Here is a 20,140-nt window from a genome sequence, read left to right on the forward strand (position 1 = left end):
AATGTGCACTTGGGAGCTCTAGGAGAATCCGCAATAGTGAGCGGGGAAGTGAGGAAAGAAGAGAACTAAAATTGTGACGAGAGTAAACGGAGATAGGTGTATTACTTGTAGCGTGAGCGTTTGGAATGCATAACAGTACCCTCCCCCTCAGGGTCGGCTCCTGACGGCCTACCAGCCAGAGTGGGATGGGTGCAAAAGAAGTCCCGAATGAGGTTTTGATCCAGAATGTTCGCTTCAGAAACTCAGGAATATTCCTCCAGACCAAAACCTCCCAGTCAATCAAATACTGGCGGGAGCCTCTACGCCATTGGGTGCCCAAGATTTTATTCACCTTATAGGTGGGAGAGCCATCCATTAGTCGGGGGGGGAGGCAGATGTGGTTGACGTCCAGAATGTGGGGATCTGTGGTAAGGCTTCGGGAGGGACACATGGAAGGTGGGGTGGATCCTGAGGGTGGGAGGGAGGGAGAGGCGGTATGAAATGGTTGTAACACGGGAGAGTACTCGGAAGGGCCCAATGAAGCGAGGACACAACTTGCAGGAAGGTTGCTGGAGTGGAATGTTCTTGGAAGAAAGCCAGATGAATTGGCCTCCACATAGTCAGGGGAAGGGGCATCGGAATCTATCGGCAGAGGTCTTCTGTCTCTGAGACGTCTTTAGCAGAGCAGTCCTGGCCTTCTTCCAAAGTTCCAGGAGGGGTGGAAAATATGCCTGAACAGCAGGGACATTGGAGTCGGGAATGGTGTCGGGGAAGAGCGAGGATTGATAGCCGAGTGAACAGAGAAATGGAGACATGTCAGTGGAGGAGGTATAAAGAGAATTGTGGGCGTATTCAGCCCAGGGGAGAAGGGAGGCTGAGTTGGCATGGGCAGCGGAGACATAGGGGCTGAGGTAGGTCAGTAGGTCCCGGTTAATCCTTTCCGCCTGGGCGTTGGCTTTGGGGTGGTAACCAGAAGTGACGGAGGAGGATGCCCCACAGATCCGACAAAAAACCTTCAAAAATTTGGATATGAATTGCGGACCCCTGTCAGACAAAACATCCTTAGGAATGTCATGGAGTCAAAATACGTGCTGAACAAAAAGGTCTGCCATCTCTTGGGCCAATGGGAGGGATGGAAGAGGAACAAAATGTGCCGATTTAGAAAAACGGTTGATGACCACCATGATGACGGTTTTACCTTGGCTTCTCGGGAGATCCATCAGGAAGTCGAATGAGAGATGAGACCAAGGTCATGAAGGGATAGGAAGGGGTTGCAAGAGGCCTGCCCTCTTCTGCCAAGAGATCTTGTTCCTAGCACGGGTGGGGCATGCTAGCACTTATTCCGTTATGTCAGACTTCAGGGAAGGCCACCAGAAGTTCCTGAAGATGAATTCAATGGAACGTCGTGCACCAGAGTGGGCGGCGAAGCGGGAGTCATGGCCCCATTGAATAACTGCTGAGCGCACCGAATCAGGAACAAACATTCTGTCCGGGGGGCACTGGGGGGCAACAGTGAGGTTCCGGAGTGCCTGTCTCACCTGGTCTTCAATGTCCCAACACAAGGCTGCGAGAAACCTGTCAGGAGGAACGATGGGCACTGGGGGTCTTCGCACTCGGTGGGATCGTGAAGGCGGGAAAGGGCATCGGCTTTGACGTTCTTGGAGCCTGGGGTATAGGTAATGACGAAACGGAACCTGGAGAAGAACAGAACCCACCTAGCTTGGCGAGGGTTGAGGCGTTTAACAGACTGCAGGTAGGCCAAGTTCTTATGGTCCGTGAAGATATTAAAGGGATGGTGAGCCTCCTCCAACCAGTGCCTCCACTCCTCCAGGGAAAGCTTGACGGCCAAGAGTTCTCTGTTCCTGAAGTCAAAATTCATCTCTGCAGGGCATAGGTGTCTAGAAAAGAAGGTGTACGGATGGAGTGTACCCTTCTAACCATGGCGTTGAGACATAATAGCACCAATTCCAAGGGAAGAGGCATCGGCCTCGAGCACAAATGGGATAGAGGGATCAGGATGATGGAGAACTGGGGCTGAAGAGAAATTCTGCTTGAGGCGAAGAAAGGCCCTGTCAGCCTCTGGGGTCCAACTACCCCATTTAGGGCCTTTTCGAGTAAGGGAGGTGATGGGAGCTACAACGGAACTAAAGTTTCGGATGAAACGGCGGTAAAAGTTGGCAAAGCCCAGGAAACACTGCACTTGTTTCAGGTTCTTTGGTGTGGGCCAGTCCAGGACTGCAGAGACCTTAGCAGGGTCCATCTCGACACAGAGAGAGGAGATTATATATCCCAAAAAGTGGATCCTGGTAGTATGGAAAGTACACTTCTACAATTTGGCATAGAGGTTGTTATCAATGAGTCGGGTGAAGACTTCGCGGACGTGAAGGATATGGCCATCCATGTTGTGAGAAAAAATCAAAATATCATCCAGGTAAACCAAGACATACTTCTGAATTATGTCCCTGAAAATGTCATTCATAAAGCCCTAGAATACGGCAGGAGCATTAGCCAGACCAAAGGGCATGACCTGATACTCATAATGACCAAAAGTGGTGATGAAGGCTGTCTTCCACTCATCGCCCTCACGGATGCGGATGAGGTTGTAGGCGTCCCGAAGATCAAGTTTGGTGAAGAAGGCAGATCCCTGAAGAGATTCCAATGGAGAGTTAATGAGGGTAAGGGGATACCGGTTCTTGATTGTGATCTCATTCAGGCCCCTCTGGTCAATGCAGGGCCACAGGGATCCATCCTTCTTCTCAACAAAAAAAAATCCTGCGGAGGCCGGAGAGGTAGAAGGGCAGATGAAGTCGGATCTTAAGGAATTCTGGATGTAGGATTCCAGGAGATCAGATTCTTTTGGGGAAAGAGGGTAGATTATTTCTCTTGGGGGCAGGGTTCCTGGTAGCAACTTGATGGGGCAGCTGGAGGGAAGATGTGGTGGCAAGAATAGTGCTCTTTGATTGCTGAAGGTGATGCAAAGGTCAGCGTATGCAGAAGGGATCCCGATGGCTTCATCCTGGGAGATGTGGGCAGAGGAAAGTCTGAGAGGCAGCTGGAGACACCGATGATGACAATGGGATCCCCAGGCCAGCAGTTCACCGTTGGACCAGGAAATGTGGGGGTTGTGCCTTTTCAACCAAGGGTATCCAAGAACCAGAGGATGGGAAGGAGAGTGGAGGAGGAGGAATTGGATGTTCTCAGTGTGGAGGCCGCCGATGTGAAGTGTAAGGGGGATTGCCTGCCATTCAATAAGGGTGAGAGGGGATCCATCAAGGGTGAGGAGGCGGATAGGGGGTGAAACAGGGAGGCGAGGAATATTCCAAGCGGTGGCATGTCCGGAGTCTAGGAGGTTTTCCTCTGCACTTGAATCGACAAAAGCCAGAAGAGATTCTTGAAGCTCATCCAAAAAAACAAGTGCAGGCAAAAAAAAGACCAGAGGAGGAAGGAGAGGGAAGGATACAGACCTTGGCGGAGGGCGGGGAAGTACGGGGGGGCAGACAGGGCACAAAGCTCGGAAATGATCAGCTTCCCCGCAATAAGGGCAACACCCCTGATGAAGTTGGTGGTATCGCTCCTCAGAAGACAGCCTGGAGAGGGAGGTCAGGCGGGTGGGGGCAGGAGGGGGTTGAACCTGGGAGCTGTGTTCTTGGAGCCTGATGTCAATCTCGGCTAGACGGGTGATAAGGTGCTCCAAGGAGAGAAAGTCGAGTGGAAGGTATGTGAGATGGTCCTGAAAGGCAGTAGACAATCCGTGGCAGAACTGGTGGATGAGAGCCTCTTCATTCCAGGGCACTTGGGATGCCAAAAGGCGGAATTCCATTCTGTAATCTTGGAAGGAACAGGAACCCTGGTTGAGAGAGGTGAGTGGAGATGACCAAAAATGGACTGCATGGCAGCAGAAAAAAGGTTGGCGTTGGCAGTCACGGGAAAATTCAGAGCGAGGAGGGTGGTAGCCCAGTCCAGAGCTCGACTGGAGAGGTGGGAGACCATGAAGGCAATCTTCTCTCTGTCAGTGGGAAAACAATCTGGGTTTTGCCGGGTCACTCTTAAATTTCTACGGGGTGGGGGAGGGTAAGGGGCAAGTGGCAGCAGCCAGGGGGGGAGCTGGAATGGGGGCCGCCTGAGGAGGTGGCCGACATGTGGCGTGGTCCACTAGGTGCTGAACTGCAGCAGTTAGTTGTCCAAGAGCCCAGGACTGCTGTTGAAAAAAGGCAGCAGTGTTGTTCTGGTCCGCTGGATCCATGATGAGGCTCACTATTCTGTCAGGGACGGGCAGATAGGGTGAATGGATCCTGTGCAGGACTCAGAAGAGAGAGAAATCACCTAGCCGAATCGCTAAGCAAAACAAAACCAGGAAGCAAGCGAGTAGGTCTGAACACGGGGGAGACAAACGAGAGAGCAAATAATCCAAAACGGCAAAGTCGAAAACGAGGAGCAGACTAGAAGACCAAATACCGAGGTTTAGGCTTAGAAGAGAATAATGCGCACTTGGGAGCTCTAGGAGAATCCGCAATAATAAGCGGGGAAGTGAGGAAAGAGGAGAACTAAAATAGTGATGGGAGTAAACAGAGATAGGTGTATTACTTGCGGCGTGAGTGTTTGTTAAAGACTGTACGCGGTGGAATGTGAGACGGGACCGAGACACTAGTGGAATGTGTAACAGTAGTATTTGTTGAGTCTGGGTCTCAGGTCTATACATTAAGTGCTGTGGTAATTCTTGTGACTGCTGTTTTGTAGTTTTTAGTAGCGATCCTGTTAGGTGTTTATCTAGCCCTGTCAGTGAGCTGTGAGTTGTGACCACTGTTCCTCCTTCCTGATGTTGTTTCCCTTGTTTATCATACTGTATGCTGTTCTGATTTTTGTCACTGTTGCCATGACACTTGTAGCGGCAAAGCTTATTGAAAATATAGGAATTAAGTTTGCTGCTCCCTTGCCAATCCCTCTCTCCCTCATCTCAGTGGTGCTGGATACAGAGAGGCCATTCCATTTGGTTCACATTTAAGGTGTTTTTCCAGCTTAAACAGTTTCCTGATAAGGAACAACTCCCAAGGCTGAGATTCTCCAGCCACCCTGATAAATGGTCATCTCTGGCGTTTACTGTCTGGGAGATTCCTTGGGAGAGTCTCATCTCAGGTTGTTTACAACCCTAATGTCAGAGAGCATAGTTACTCATCCTCCACCTCAATCAGCCAATCGGGAACTGGTAGGGCAGGGTAACCCCATGTGGGTCTCGAATGTCCACGGAACATTCAACCAATGAACGACCGTAGTTCCTCCAGATAAAACTGGCAGCACAAGGCCCAGCACAAGGGGCTCCTAAAGGATGTTCTCAGACTCAGCTCAGACAATCACGTGATGGCCAGTTTGTCTGAGTGCCAGGACTTTACTTTGTTGTAAGAGTCGAGACCAGAGGTCGCCCGCGTGTAACCAAAGGATCCGCCCGAGGTTAGCCCAGCAGCAAGCCTCGTGAACCGCCGCTACCCACCGCGAACGCTCACCTGATCAACGAGTGAACTACAGTCGGAACTGTCGATAGCTGAATCTCAGTATTCAGGACTAGCGCTACATCGGGAACGAACCAGTCTTCTTCCCGTCTTAAGAGTGTGACTTGCTTGGACCCTCAGTCACTTTCCATGTGCACAATCTCTGCTAGTTCAGCCAGGACTAACTAGCTTGTCTTCAGAGAGCCCACTGCTAGCATGTCGCAGCAGGAATCTCTCCTTCTCCCACACCTCACGCCGAACCAGGACTGCCTGGCACCGGGCCAGAGGACGCCGATTAGACGCAGCAACAGCCTGTCGCTGTTCCCTTGTATCCACGGGAGATCTAAATCCACACAGATTTGATGAGTATCAACATTCTGCATTACAGCTCGAATTCAATTGTTACCTCAACCTGAGTTGATATCAATTTAATTCCTTTGAGTGATGTACTTGCCTTTGAGTATCTAATGTAGAAGTTGTACTGAATATATACCTTTTGTATTTTGCTTACCCTCATTCTTAAGATCTATATTGCTTATATGCACATTTTATGTATTAATAAATGTATTCTCGTGTATTAGTATCCGTGTGTGTGCGTTGCTGAGTTATCCCGCAAGGTTAGTTTTCTAATAGCCATCAAAGAATAATTTTGTGACTTACTGCTACAATTAATAATTGTCCCAGTAAATACACAAAACCCCTACACACTCTTCCCATTTCCTGTTCTCAGCCCATGTGCAGACATCATTTTGCATTCTTCTTCATACAGTTAGCAGTTGTGTTGTAACATTATAAGACAATTTTCACCCACATCTTGGAAGCAGAGTCCTTAATATGTCTGTGAATACATCAGACTTGTATATTTTTTCATACCAGTTGTAGGAATAAGAGCAACATAAGATTAGTCAGATCTTGTAATTTTGTTCACTGCTCAGAAGTAAAGATTTTGTGCTCATTACATCAAGTTATGGGTTTCTGTGCAATGCCCTTGGTTACAAGGGGATTCTGAAAGGCAACCCTACCATAAATATCAGCTTTGTGAAGATTGTGATGTGCAGTATTTGTTGACACTGGGTCACTGGGCTGCAGATTCTATTATGTGAGGCCTTTGCTTTGTTGTCTTATCTATTCTTTTAAATGGAGTTGATAACAAAAGTTCAGGAGGGATGACAACAACCATGTTCAATCAGACTCAGCCATCAGTAATTAACAATTGCTTCTGACATCCATTCCTCTCCCAAAATGCTATAAATACCTACGAGATCCCTATCTCTCTCTTGTGCATGTCTGTTGCATGAGTCTTGCTGTCTCGCTGTCCTCTCCCCCCTCGTGTGCATCCTTGCATAGACAGTACTACGATGCTGCCTACACCATACAATCAATATTCCCATTTGCTGCTCCAATGCACGGTTTAATCTCAGCCAGGAATCAGCTGAGTACCTGCTAGCCATTGATCTGACTCTTCGTCGCTTTTCAACATCTGCCAGCATCATCTGGCCATTTCCAAGACCAAGACCCACCGTTGTCAACCCGTCATTCCCAAACAGCTAGCGTTTGACCATCCAGTTACTTCTCCTGTTTTAAAATAAATGAGCTGCTCCCAGCAAATGCACATTCGGCGCCACATTTGCAAATCTCCCATTCAAAACCTTTCCTCCCATTATCACCCGGACAGTAGCACAATGTCAGCAAACGACGTTAAAACAGCTTTCGCTCAGGATGTAAATCTAGGAATATTACTCATTTTCCTATCAAAGATATACCTAACGCATCCTGCGCTCCTAGTAGACTTCCGCATCTCCCAACGACGTCATCAGCAACACTACACTCCAGTCCCGTGCAAATCCTGAGCTGCCAATGCAGCCAACCTGCTGATCCTACCCTTGTGTCCATAGGATCATGCTCTGGATTTTTTTTTAAATGCTGCTTATTTCGCATTCGCTACAGTGTGTTCAGATTTAAAATGACAGGGAACAGAAGTGCTGACTGTAGTGGATAAGTTGCATAGTGCTTCTATTCAGTTCATTCTATAAGTACCTTGACGTTTTTGCATTTTGTTGTTTTAAATCTTGTGTGTCAAAATACTATGTAGTTTTATTGTGTATGGAAAATACTCTAAACAAAGTAAAAAATCACAAAAAGATAAATATTAAGATTATAAAAATGACAAAGTCATGAATGCAGAAGTTACATGAATGTACTCAGTCTATGTGCAAACATCACCTTGCTTTCCTTTTCATACAGTTAGGAATCTTGTGAAATTTCAAGTGCTTATTTTTAAATAATAAAAATAGTGTCAATGATGCAGCATTGTAAGACAGTTTTCTGCCCTCATAGTGGCATCACAGTTGGTAATATGAACGTGAATATGTCATATTTTATTTGATATAGGTCAGCAAATACATCAGTCTGGTAATACTGTATGTATTCTTCTCATGGGTAACATTGAAATTAAATCAGTTTTAAACACTTCCAAGTTAATACTTTTCTTTTTTAGTAAAGGCAAGACTACGTTTGTGACAGTATACTGTTACAGATGTCGTTAATGAGCATTACAGTGTGTGTGAGTGTGTCAGTGTTGTTGATGTACAGTAGAGTGTGTGAGAGTGTCTCAGTGTTGTTATTGTGCAGTACAGTGTGAGAGAGTGTGTCAGTGTTGTTAATGTGCAGTACAGTGTGTGAGTGTTGTTGATGTGCAGTACAGTGTGCGAGAGTATGTCAGTGGTATTAATGTGCAGTATAGTGTGTGAGAGTTTGTCAGTTTATTTAATTTTCAGTACAGTCCAATTGCAGGAATAAGAATAAAAAAACATTTTTTTTCTTCCACTGCTCAGAAGTGCAGGTTTTTAGTTCATTACAACAAGTTACAGTATGTTTTGCTTTGTGCTAGCCTTGGTTACAAGGGGTTTCTGCATGGTGCCCTGACCATAAATATCAGCTTTGCAAAGCTCAAGATATACAGTATTTGTTGAGACTGGGTACTGTAGCTTCAGTGCTGTGGTAATTCTGGAAGCCATTGTTTGTAGCTTTTAGCCGCTATCCTGTTAAGTGTCCATCTAGCCCTGTCGATGAGCTTTGACTGTTCCTCCTCCCCGATGGTGTTTTCCCTTGTTTGGTGTACTGTATACTGGTATGATTTTCATCACTGTTCCCCTGACACATTAAATCATTTTGACACTTCTGTGACAGATGCTTCTGTGATTCAGGCACCAACTGTTTCATCCCATTCAAAATCTGTTAGTTTACTCATGTTGCTTGAAAAACTCATATTTTGTTGTATGTGTTGATTTTTAGACTGCTTTTACAGCAAAAACATACTAGTAAATAATATCGAAATTAGTATGAAATGTGTAAATTATTTGTAGTTGTCATAAATTCTCAAATTACAGGTGCTGTTGTCAGTAGGTTTTTCCATTATTTTGTCCTGTACATTAGCAGGTGCAGTACAAGCTTTCATCTGTCTGACACGACACATCTGTATCGTCAGTGTTGTCTTATACATTAAAGTGGAACAAGTACGCTCAAAACCACTTTACAGGAAGTCCTCCAGCGCAGAGCAACTGAGCCTGTTTTTACCAGCCCCTCTTTCGTTCAGTGCTTCCTGATTAAAAACATACATTACGTTAGCGAAACAGAAAGTATATTTCTGTTACTTCGCCATTTTGAGAGAAGCAGGGTAGATGCAGTCGGGTTCAAGTAGAGAGGGAATAAACTTACTCCTGCATTGAAAACACACTGAAGTGTGGTAATTGCGGGAGGTGGCTGGGGGAGAGAGCAAGAGGTTTTACCAGAATTCAGACTTCAGACCACTGGCTGTAGAGTCTGAGAGCCTAAAAACAGTTTAGGGAAGATTATAAGAGCAGAAGGACTTCAGGGGAGACTTCACATCACCCTGGGTGAGTCTATCAGGAATAAATGTATCAAAGTGAGCACTGTTTCACCTCTCTTATGTACTGGTACAGGGTTGTCCAGCGGTACATTCTGAAACTGATCCTTGTCTGCAGCCATGTGAAGACACATGGAGCTTCTGAGATGGTTCACAGCACGTTCAGGTTTAAAATGGCGGAGAGCAGAAGCGCTGATTGTGGTGGATAAGATTGCGTCAATATTTTTATACTTAGAGAGCATTTTCTTTAGTCCCATGTAAAAGTATTGACAGCCTTGAGGTTTCTAAAGTTTGTTAATGCTTCCTGGTCAATATACTATGAACTAATAATATTCATTATGTACAAAACATCTGTAAAAAAAGGAAAAAGAATTAGATAATTAGTATCATAAGGAAATGGCAAAGTCATGATTGCATTAATTTTTTAACCCTAAATTCATTTGGGTGCACAAATTTACCAAAACACTGCACTAATTGTTGTGCAGTTCATGTGTGCAATAATAGTTATTTACATTATTTCAGAAATAAATACTTTTGTCTCTGTAAGACCCCGCAGTCAGACAATGAAAAGATTCAATCCTGGAGACTAAGAAACTTTCAGAACAGCTCAGGGATACAGGTGTAGAAAGACACAGACAGGCTGCACATGGGTCCCTGTGGAACAGCACTGCCTGCTTCCACCCAGTCACAGGCTGTTTCCTGTTCTCAGTCCATGTGCGAACATCACCTTGCATTCCTCTTCATACAGTTAGGAACTGTGTTTTCAGTGCTTATTTTTAAACCATTAACAAAATGGTAGCAATAATACAACATTGTAAGACAGTTTTCTGCCCACATAGTGTAAAGTACAGTCTGAGACAGTGTCAGTGGAAGAATTTTGTTGTACAGTCCAGTTGTAGGAATAAGAGTAAAGACGATTCATCCAAACATATTATTGTTTCCACTGCTCAGAAGTGCAGGTCTTGTGCTTCAAGTTATGTGTTGCTTTGCACTGGCCTTGGTTACAATGTGTTTCTATATGGTGTACTGACCTTAAATATCAGCTTTGTGAAGCTCACAATGTGCAGTATTTGTTGAGGCTGGGTCTCAGAGCTAAACATTAAGTGCTATGGTAATTCTTGTGACTGTTGTTTTGTAGTTTTTAGTAGCGGCCCTGTTAGGTGTCCATCTAGCCCTGTCGATGAGCTGTGAGTTGTGACCACTGTTCCTCCTTCCTGATGTTGTTTTCCTTGTTTATCATACTGTATGCTGGTCTGATTTTCGTCACTGTTCCCATGATATTGTTCCCGTTTCCTGTTCTCAGCCCATGTGCAGAGATCAACTTGCATTCCTCTTCATACAGTTAGCAGTTGTGTTGAAATTTAGTTATTTTTTCATCACTCACAGAATAACAGTAATGTAACATTACAAGACAGTTTTCACCCTCGTCTTGGAAGCAGAGTCCTTCATATGTCTGTGAATACATCAGACTTGTATATTTTTTCATACCAGTTGTAGGAATAAGAGCAACATAAGATATATGTTACATAGTCAGATCTTGTAATAAATCACTTCTGACATCCATTCTTATTTGATATACGGTATGTCAGCAAATATAGTGCATCAGTCTGGTAATATGTATTCTTCTCATGGGCAACATTGACATTAATTCAGTTTTAAACACTGCCAAGTTCATACTATTCTATTAGTAAAGGAAAGACGATGTTTGTGACACTATACTGTTATGGATGTTGTTAATGAGCATTACAGTGTGTCACTGTGTCAGTTTTGTTAATGTGCAGTACAGTGTGTCAGTGTGTCAATGTTGTTAATTTTCAGTACAGTGTGTGTGTTTCAGTGCTGTTAATGTACAGTAGAGTGTGTGAAATTGTTACAGTGTTATAAATGTGCAGCAAAGTTTATGTGAGTGTGTCAGTGTTGTTGATGTACAGTATAGACTGTGAGAGTCTGTCAGTGTTGTGAATGTGCAGTTCAGTGTGTGAGAGTGTGTTAGTGTTGTGATGTGAGATGTGAGAGGTTCTCACTTTCTGTTGTGTGTTGGCAGGTTGTGCATGTATCAAATTCATGTCCTTGAAACCCTCTGCTGATCCTCAGGAGGGGAACAGCTTCTGAAATGAGTCTCTCTGAGGAGTCTGAGCCTGAAGATGGAGCACTGGGCCCTGAAATTGAGAGGTAAGAGGGTGTTCTTGTGTTTGGGGATCTGACTGACTCTGGCACTGAATCTGTCTGGCTTCAAAGCTGTAGGGATGTGTCTGTGTTACTGTAGGTTTTCCTGCTGTCCCATGTCTGTTGTTAGTTATTGTAGCGGCGAGGCTTATTAATAAGAAAGAATTAAGTGTTCTGAGCCTTCCCAAATGAGGCCCCATTTCTCGGTTCATCTCTGTGGTGCAGCCACAGAGAAACTATTCATGCAGGCTGATTTAAGGTTTCTTTTGATAAGGTTTCCTAGGACAGCTCCCAAAGGGGGATGCACTTAGCTAAGCCTGGCTATCATGATCAATGGTCATCCATTGGCGCCTATCTGTCTAGGGAGTGCCAGATGGACATCTGGACTGCATTCCTAAGTGTCAGGAGTAAGTGACTCATATCTCACCTTGATCAACCAATCAGGGACTGGTAGGGCCGAGTAACCCACGTGGGACTGATGCCCATGGAACTTTCAGCCAATGAATGAGCTGAAGTTCCTCCAGGTAAAAACAGGCAACACAGAGAGCCTGAGAGATTCAGTGGATTTCTTAGAATTCTGTGGACTTTTCTAAAGGGAATTCAAAGGAGAATTCCAGGTCAGGACGGCCCAGGAGCAGAAGGCTCCCAAGGGCAGGACATTCTCGCAGCGCGCCTCCTGACCATCCTGAGACTCAGCCCAGACAACCACGGAACGGCCAGTGTGTCTGAGTGCCAGAACTTTCCTTTGTTCTAAGAGTCGAGAGCGGAGGTTGCCAGAGAGTAACCAGAGGATCCACCCGAGGTTAGCATCAGCAGCAAGCCTCATGAACAGGTCAGAACTGTGGATAGCTGAATCACTATTCAGAACTAGCGCTTCAGCAGGAACAAACCGGTCCTCTTCCTGACTTGCTGGGACCCACAGTCATCTTTTCTCCTGTGCATAAACTTTGCTATTTAAAGCCAACACTAACTAGCCGGTCAGTGAGCATCAGCAGCGCACCGTCGCAAGCCGCACAGCACAGCCTGGCACCTAGACAGAGAGCGTGGATTGGACAGCAACAGCCTGCAACTGTTTCTTTGTGCCCGCAGGAGATCTGAATCCCCAGAGATTGGATGAGTATTCAACTTCAATCCATTACAGCTCGAGAATTCAATTGTTATCCCAACCAGTTGATATCAATTTAATTCCTAAGAGTTATGTACTTGTTTTGAGTATCTAATGTAGAAGTTATAACCAAGTTGATATAATGATATACTGAACGTATGTCCTCTTGATATGTGTAACACTTTGTAACTGATTGAATATATACCTTTTGTATTCTGATAACCCTCTCGATAAGATCTGTTAGGTTTATATGCACATTTTATGTATTAATAAATGTATCCTCGTGTATTAGAACCTGTGTGTGTGCGTTGTTTGAGTTATATCGCATGGTTGGATTCTAAAGCCATCAAAAGAATCAATTTTGTGATTTACTGCTACAATTAATAATTGTCCCAGTAAATGCCCCTAACCCTACAGAACTGGTGCCTTCAGAGAGCACACTACATTACATTATGTGACTGTAGTAGCTGAGGTGTCCTTGCCCTGCTGTCTTGGGTCTTGTGTTCCATTTGTTTTGTCACAGGCTGTCAGGACATGCATGCTCAGTGTCAGATCCCAGAAGGATGTATGTTGTGGGAATGTCACTGTGTCTAGGTGTATACCTTAGTTTGAGGTAACTTAAATTATATACCGCATTCTGAACTAGTGTTTACCAAAACCTGGCTTTACTCGTCTATTCCGGATACTGCTATCCTCCTGAGATGCTTTTCTGTCCACTGTCAGGACAGGACAGGACTTGAGGAGAATCAAGGGTGGAGTGGTGTGCTTGATGTTTAATAACTCCTGGTGCACAGCTGTGGAGATTATTTCATTGTCATACTCTCCAGATCTTGAACATCTGAAAATAAAATGCCGCCCGTTCTTTCTACCGAGGGAGTTTACATTGGTGGTCCTCACAGCGGTGTATATTCCACCACAGGCAAACACCACAAGAGCTCTGGATGAGTTACCCGGACACCTAAGCAGATATGAGAACTTATACCCTGAGGACGCATTCACCACAGTAGGGGACTTCAATGGTGCCGACCTGAAGAAAACCATGCCTAACTTGCATCAGCATATTAATTGCCTGACGAGCAGAACAAATACGATGGATAATATTTACACTCCCTTCCGGAATGGCTACAAAGCCCTCCCCCAACCTCCCTCTGGCAAATCCGATCACACGTCCATTCTGCTACTTCTTGTGTACAGGCAGAAACTCAAGCAGGAGAAGCCCTAGACAAGGACCTTTCAGCTCTGGTCGGACAAATCGGATTCTATTCTATGTCAGTGTTTTGCCACCACTGATTGGCAGATTTTTCGTGAAGCTGCCGGGAATGACATTAATCTGTACAGGGACCATGCTACTGGTTAGCTCAATAAATGCATAAAAGACGTTGTCCTCAGGATTACAGTTCGCACATACCCAAATAAAAAATCGTGGGAAAATGGAGAAGTATTCACTAATCTCAAAGCTAGAACAATCACTTACAACTTTGGAGACATGGACAAGTACAGAAAATCCAGATCTGACCTGAGAAAAGCCATCAAAGGAGCTAAATATAACTATAGAGCAAAACTTAATCATACTATCATGATGACTGAGACACCCGGAATATGTGGAATGGAATTCACACCATCACAGACTACAAAGTGCAACCCAGCAATTTGACACAAACCACCTTTCTACCTGATTAACTAAACTCATTCTATACTCGGGTCGAAGTCCATTACACAGAACCACCTAAGGAATTCCCAGTAAAATAGGGGGAATACACACTGTCAGTCTCCAGAGCTGACGTGTATAAAGTTTTTAGGAAGACTAATCCACACAAATCTCCTTGCTCCGACGCTATCCCTAGTCGTGGCCTGAAGGCCAGTGCAGACCAGTTGGCAGACATCTTCATGGACATATTCAATCTTTCCCTTACTCAACGCACAGTCCCCTCTTGCTTCAGGAAAACCTCCATTGTGCTAATCCCCAAGAAACCACAGCCAGCTGCCCAAATGATTACCACACCGTTGTACTTACATCTATCATCATGAAATGCTTCGAGCAGTTGGTCAAACACATATCACCTCTTCACTGCCTGACACCTTGGACCCACTGTACTTTGCATGCCAACAGAACAGATCAACTGAGGACACCATCCCCACTGCTCTACACACTACCCTCTCACACCTAGACAAGAAAGGAACGTATGTGAGAATGCTGTTGGTTGATTACAGCTCAGCATACAGCACCCTCAAGGCTTGACACCAAGCTCCAGGACCTGGTACTGAACACCTCCCTTTGTAATTGGATCCTATATTTTTTTAATGGGTCATCCACAGGTGGTAAGGGTAGGCACCAATTCATTCTCCACCCTGACTCAGCGTCCCCCAAGGCTGTGTGCTTAGCCCTCTCCTCTACTCCTTACTCACCCACGATTGTGTTCCCAAGAGCAAAACACACTCCATCATTAAGTTTGCAAACGATACGGTTCTTGGTTGATCACAAATGGCGACGAGACTGTATACAAGGAAGAGGTTGACACCCTGGCTGCATGGTGCCAGGACAGCAACCTCTCTCTGAACACCAGATTCAAATTTATAGAATCCTAAAGACACTGGCGCAGCCAACCCAGTGAGCTGAATCAACAGTGATACATAGTGTGAGGGTGATTAGTGGGAACAAATACAGGGAGGTGCATTTCAACTGAGTGCAGGAGGCCCATCTTTACACAAAGGGATATAAGAGTGTGGAACGAACAACACTACCATGTGGGTATACTGATACCCTGGTATCTTTCAAGATTCTTCTTTGAATCAATTAGCTACTAACTACTAAACTGGCCAGAAAGGCTCAGTGATATCATTTAATGAGTGTACAGGTAGTTCACCAGTAGTAACCTACTGCTTTTTAAATGTTCACATTCTGGCTGTGTTGCATTCCTGTTGCTTTTACAAGATTCATGATTGAAAGTGGACTATAGATGGATTTAGAAGTAATTTAATTGAATTCTGATCTGGACTCGTGACGGACCAGAGCAGTAAAAGATGAGAAGTTCCCAGGTAAAGTGTATTACTGATTTATCACTCAGACCTGCAACATTACAAGAAAAACAATAATGTTTGAATTTAGCTGAACAGGTCTGACTTTCCAGTAGAAAAGTGACTCCAGTCTCTAACTGCTCCAGTCTGGAAACCAGCAGAAACACCCTGGAGTTCTGGCTCATGTTCTCACACTGGGACTGTGTGCTGCCCCCTGCTGGCTCTTTCCTTCAGCCCATGAAGAGGGAAAGGGGCTTTCGGGCTGGAGAAGAAGCAAGTCAACACCAATACCTGCACAACTACGCCTAAACCTCACAATGGCAGCAACAGAGAACTTATTAATCCTGCAGAATGAGAGAATTGAAGCGACACAATCTGCTGTCTCAATAACAGTTCTTCAAATTAAAAGCAGAAGACAATGTTAATGTGTAGAGTACCTTTTCATGTAAAAAAAAACTTCATTTTCCAAAAGTCTACTCATGACAGTTTCTATATTCTGTTTCTCATTGAAAATCATCACATCTCAAGAACCCATTCATGTGCATCCTGTTCTCTACATCACTGATTCACTGCCTTTCTCTGTTTTTCATGAGCTCCCTGTCAGTACATTTTCTCATTATTGTTAATGAGCTTCAGTTAGTTCAAAGTTATGTGTTTGGTGTGCACTTCCTGATCTTTTTAATTGTCTCTGATGTTCACAGGGTCAATCTCCAGAGATCAGAGTCACCAGTGCCCAGCTGTGTGTCCATAAAGAGTGACTATTCAATGGATCGACCATTACAGTTCAGAGCTGGAGACTTCAGTCCTGACCCGAGGTGAGGTCACTGTTGTCCGTAGGGTGTATCTGTCAGAGGGTCATGAGATAAAATTGTGTGAATTGGATCACCTCTCACTTTCTTATTTCCTATGTTCTATGAAAAGCTGAATAAGAATAAAAGCTGAAAGCTGGTCAGTACGAGCTGTAGTCATGTGCAGTCTGAGCCAATGGGGTAACGTGCACTAGGAGATAGACAGACACAGGTAGATGCAGAAAAACACTTGATACCCTCATTGTATAGAATAAAATAATTTACTGCTTGGCAATTTGTTAAAGCAATAGAAAAGATACACATAATGTTGGGCTATGTAGTTAAAAAATGGAATTTACTGAAGAACATTTTGTTAAAGTTGTATAACACACCAGTGAGGCCTCATTTATAATTGTGTTCAGTGTTGTTTAGACATTGGTTACTATGTACAATGTCTTGGTGACAAAGAGATTACTGCTCTGCAATTAGTCGAGAGAAGAGTAACCAGGTACAGCCTTGGGCTCACAGGAATGTCTTAACTCTGAGGGTTAAAGGAACTGAGTCTGTCTGGTCTTATAAGAGTGCCTGAGGGGAGTCTGATTCAAGATCATAGAGTCCTAAAGACAGTGATGCAGTCAACCCCGTGAGCTGAAACTATAGTGATACACAGTGTGAAGGCGATAAGTGGAAAAACTGCAGGGAGGTGCATTTCAAACGGAGGACAGGAGGTCCTTATTTACACAAAGGGTTGCTGGAGTGTGGAACAAGCAACAGTGCCATGTGGGTATACTGATACCCTGGTATCTTTCAAGAAAAACACAGGCTGATATCCTTGTATCAATTAGCTACTAACTACCAAACTGGCCAGAAGGGCTCAGTGATATCCTTTAATGAGTGTAGTTTAGGTTTCTGGATATAGAATACTATTCTAACCTGCTGACCTAGCCTTTCAAATGTTCACATTCTGGCTGTGTTGCATTCCTGTTCCTTTTACAAGATTCATGATTGAAAGTGGACTATAGATGGATTTAGTAAGTAATTTAATTGAATTCTGATCTGGACTCGTGACGGACCAGAGCAGTAAAAGATGAGAAGTTCCCAGGTAAAATGTATTACTGATTTATCACTCAGACCTGCAACATCACAAGAAACACAATAATGTTTGAATCCAGCTGAACAGGTCTGACTTTCCAGTAGAAAAGTGACTCCAGTCTCTAACTGCTCCAGTCTGGAAACCAACAGAAACACCCTGGAGTTCAGGCTTATGTTCTCACACTGGGACTGTGTGCTGCCCCCTGCTGGCTCTTTCCTTCAGCCCATAAAGAGAGAAAGGGGTTTTCGGGCTGGAGAAGAAGCAAGTCAACACCAATCCCAGCACAGCTACCCCTGAACTTCACAATGGCAGCAACAGAGAGACACTTATTAATCCTGCAGAACGAGAGAATTGCAGCGACACAATCTGCTGTCTCAATAACAGTTCTTCAAATTAAAAGTAGAAGACACTGCTAATGTGTAGAGTACCTTTTTATGTCAAAAAAGACTTAATTTCCCAAACGTCTACTCATGACAGTTTCTATATTCTGTTTCTCACTGAAAATCATCACATCTCAAGAACCCATTTATGTGCATCCTGTTCTCTACCTCACTGTTTCACTGCCTTTCTCTGTTTTTCATGAGCTCCCTGTCAGTACATTTTCTCATTATTGTTAGTGAGCTTCAGTAAGTTCAAAGTTATGTGTTTGGTGTGCAATTCCTGATCTTTTTAATTGTCTCTGATATTCACAGTGTCAAGCTGCAGAGACCAGAGTCACCAGTGCCCAGCTGTGTGTCCATAAAGAGTGACTATTCAATGGATCGACCATTACAGTTCAGAGCTGGAGACTTCAGTCCTGACCCGAGGTGAGGTCACTGTTGTCCGTAGGGTGTATCTGTCAGAGGGTCATGAGATAAAATTGTGTGAACTGGATCACCTCTCACTTTCTTATTTCCTATGTTCTATGAAAAGCTGAATAAGAATAAAAGCTGAAAGCTGGTCAGTACGAGCTGTAGTCATGTGCAGTCTGAGCCAATGGGGTAACGTGCACTAGGAGATAGACAGACACAGGTAGATGCAGAAAAACACTTGATACCCTCATTGTATAGAATAAAATAATTTACTGCTTGGCAATTTGTTAAAGCAATAGAAAAGATACACATAATGTTGGGCTATGTAGTTAAAAAATGGAATTTACTGAAGAACATTTTGTTAAAGTTGTATAACACACCAGTGAGGCCTCATTTATAATTGTGTTCAGTGTTGTTTAGACATTGGTTACTATGTACAATGTCTTGGTGACAAAGAGATTACTGCTCTGCAATTAGTCGAGAGAAGAGTAACCAGGTACAGCCTTGGGCTCACAGGAATGTCTTAACTCTGAGGGTTAAAGGAACTGAGTCTGTCTGGTCTTATAAGAGTGCCTGAGGGGAGTCTGATTCAAGATCATAGAGTCCTAAAGACAGTGATGCAGTCAACCCCGTGAGCTGAAACTATAGTGATACACAGTGTGAAGGCGATAAGTGGAAAAACTGCAGGGAGGTGCATTTCAAACTGAGGACAGGAGGTCCTTATTTACACAAAGGGTTGCTGGAGTGTGGAACAAGCAACAGTGCCATGTGGGTATACTGATACCCTGGTATCTTTCAAGAAAAACACAGGCTGAGATCCTTGTATCAATTAGCTACTAACTACCAAACTGGCCAGAAGGGCTCAGTGATATCCTTTAATGAGTGTAGTTTAGGTGTCTGGATCTAGAATACTATTCTAACCTGCTGACCTAGCCTTTCAAATGTTCACATTCTGGCTGTGTTGCATTCCTGTTGCTTTTACAAGATTCATGATTGAACGTGGACTATAGATGGATTTAGTAAGTAATTTAATTGAATTCTGATCTGAACTTGTGACGGACCAGAGCAGTAAAAGATGAGAAGTTCCCAGGTAAAACCCATTCATGTGCATCCTGTTCTCTACATCACTGATTCACTGCCTTTCTCTGTTTTTCATGAGCTCCCTGTCAGTACATTTTCTCATTATTGTTAGTGAGCTTCAGTAAGTACAAAGTTATGTGTTTGGTGTGCACTTCCTGATCTTTTTAATTGTCTCTGCTGTTCACAGGGTCCAGCAGGGCAGACCAGAGTCACCAGTGCCCAGCTGTGTGTCTATGATGAGTGACTTTTCAATGGATCGACCATTACAGTTCAGAGCTGGAGACTTCAATCCTGACCCGAGGTGAGGTCACTGTTGTCCATGGAATGTATCTGTCAGCTGGTCATGAGATAAAATTGTGTGAACTGGATTACTTCTCCATTTCTTATTTCCTTTGTTCTGTGAAAGGCTTAAGAAGAATAAAAACTTGACTGGTAAAAAATGCTGAAAATAAAAACAAAACTCTACAGCCAGTATTTTCTCATGACTAAGAGATGAAAGAGTGTGTATCCACTGCAGACATGATCACAGACACACACAGGTGTGGAGGAAAAGTGAGTTATAATTGAACACAGGAGTGACGAGTAGCAGAATATAGAACCTGGATTTCTCAAAAAAATTTCGAACACTAGAGTGAGCAAGAGTAGCTCCACTTGGACATTCTGTCCTATTATTTCCACAGTAATGTCAAACTGGTTTTATTGAGTTGAGCTCCCTGTGAGGCGTATGGGCAGCAGATTGATGACAACTTGATGA

At 44.2% G+C, this 20,140-nt stretch overlaps 1 protein-coding gene across 1 annotated transcript in view; it reads left to right on the plus strand.

The window, feature by feature from the left end:
* Positions 1 to 8,935: 8,935 nt before the first annotated feature.
* LOC102684379 (NACHT, LRR and PYD domains-containing protein 3-like) overlaps positions 8,936 to 20,140 on the plus strand; it is a 154,754-nt gene continuing 143,549 nt past the window's right edge. The window contains exons 1-5 of the mRNA XM_069180191.1: positions 8,936 to 9,358; positions 11,393 to 11,520; positions 16,336 to 16,449; positions 18,208 to 18,321; positions 19,574 to 19,687. Coding sequence (XP_069036292.1) covers positions 11,462 to 11,520; positions 16,336 to 16,449; positions 18,208 to 18,321; positions 19,574 to 19,687 — 401 coding nt within the window. The 5' untranslated portion in view covers positions 8,936 to 9,358; positions 11,393 to 11,461. The remainder of the gene's footprint in view (positions 9,359 to 11,392; positions 11,521 to 16,335; positions 16,450 to 18,207; positions 18,322 to 19,573; positions 19,688 to 20,140) is intronic.

The sequence above is a fragment of the Lepisosteus oculatus genome, chromosome 18 (assembly GCF_040954835.1).
Source record: "Lepisosteus oculatus isolate fLepOcu1 chromosome 18, fLepOcu1.hap2, whole genome shotgun sequence".
In the NCBI taxonomy this organism is placed as follows: domain Eukaryota; kingdom Metazoa; phylum Chordata; class Actinopteri; order Semionotiformes; family Lepisosteidae; genus Lepisosteus; species Lepisosteus oculatus.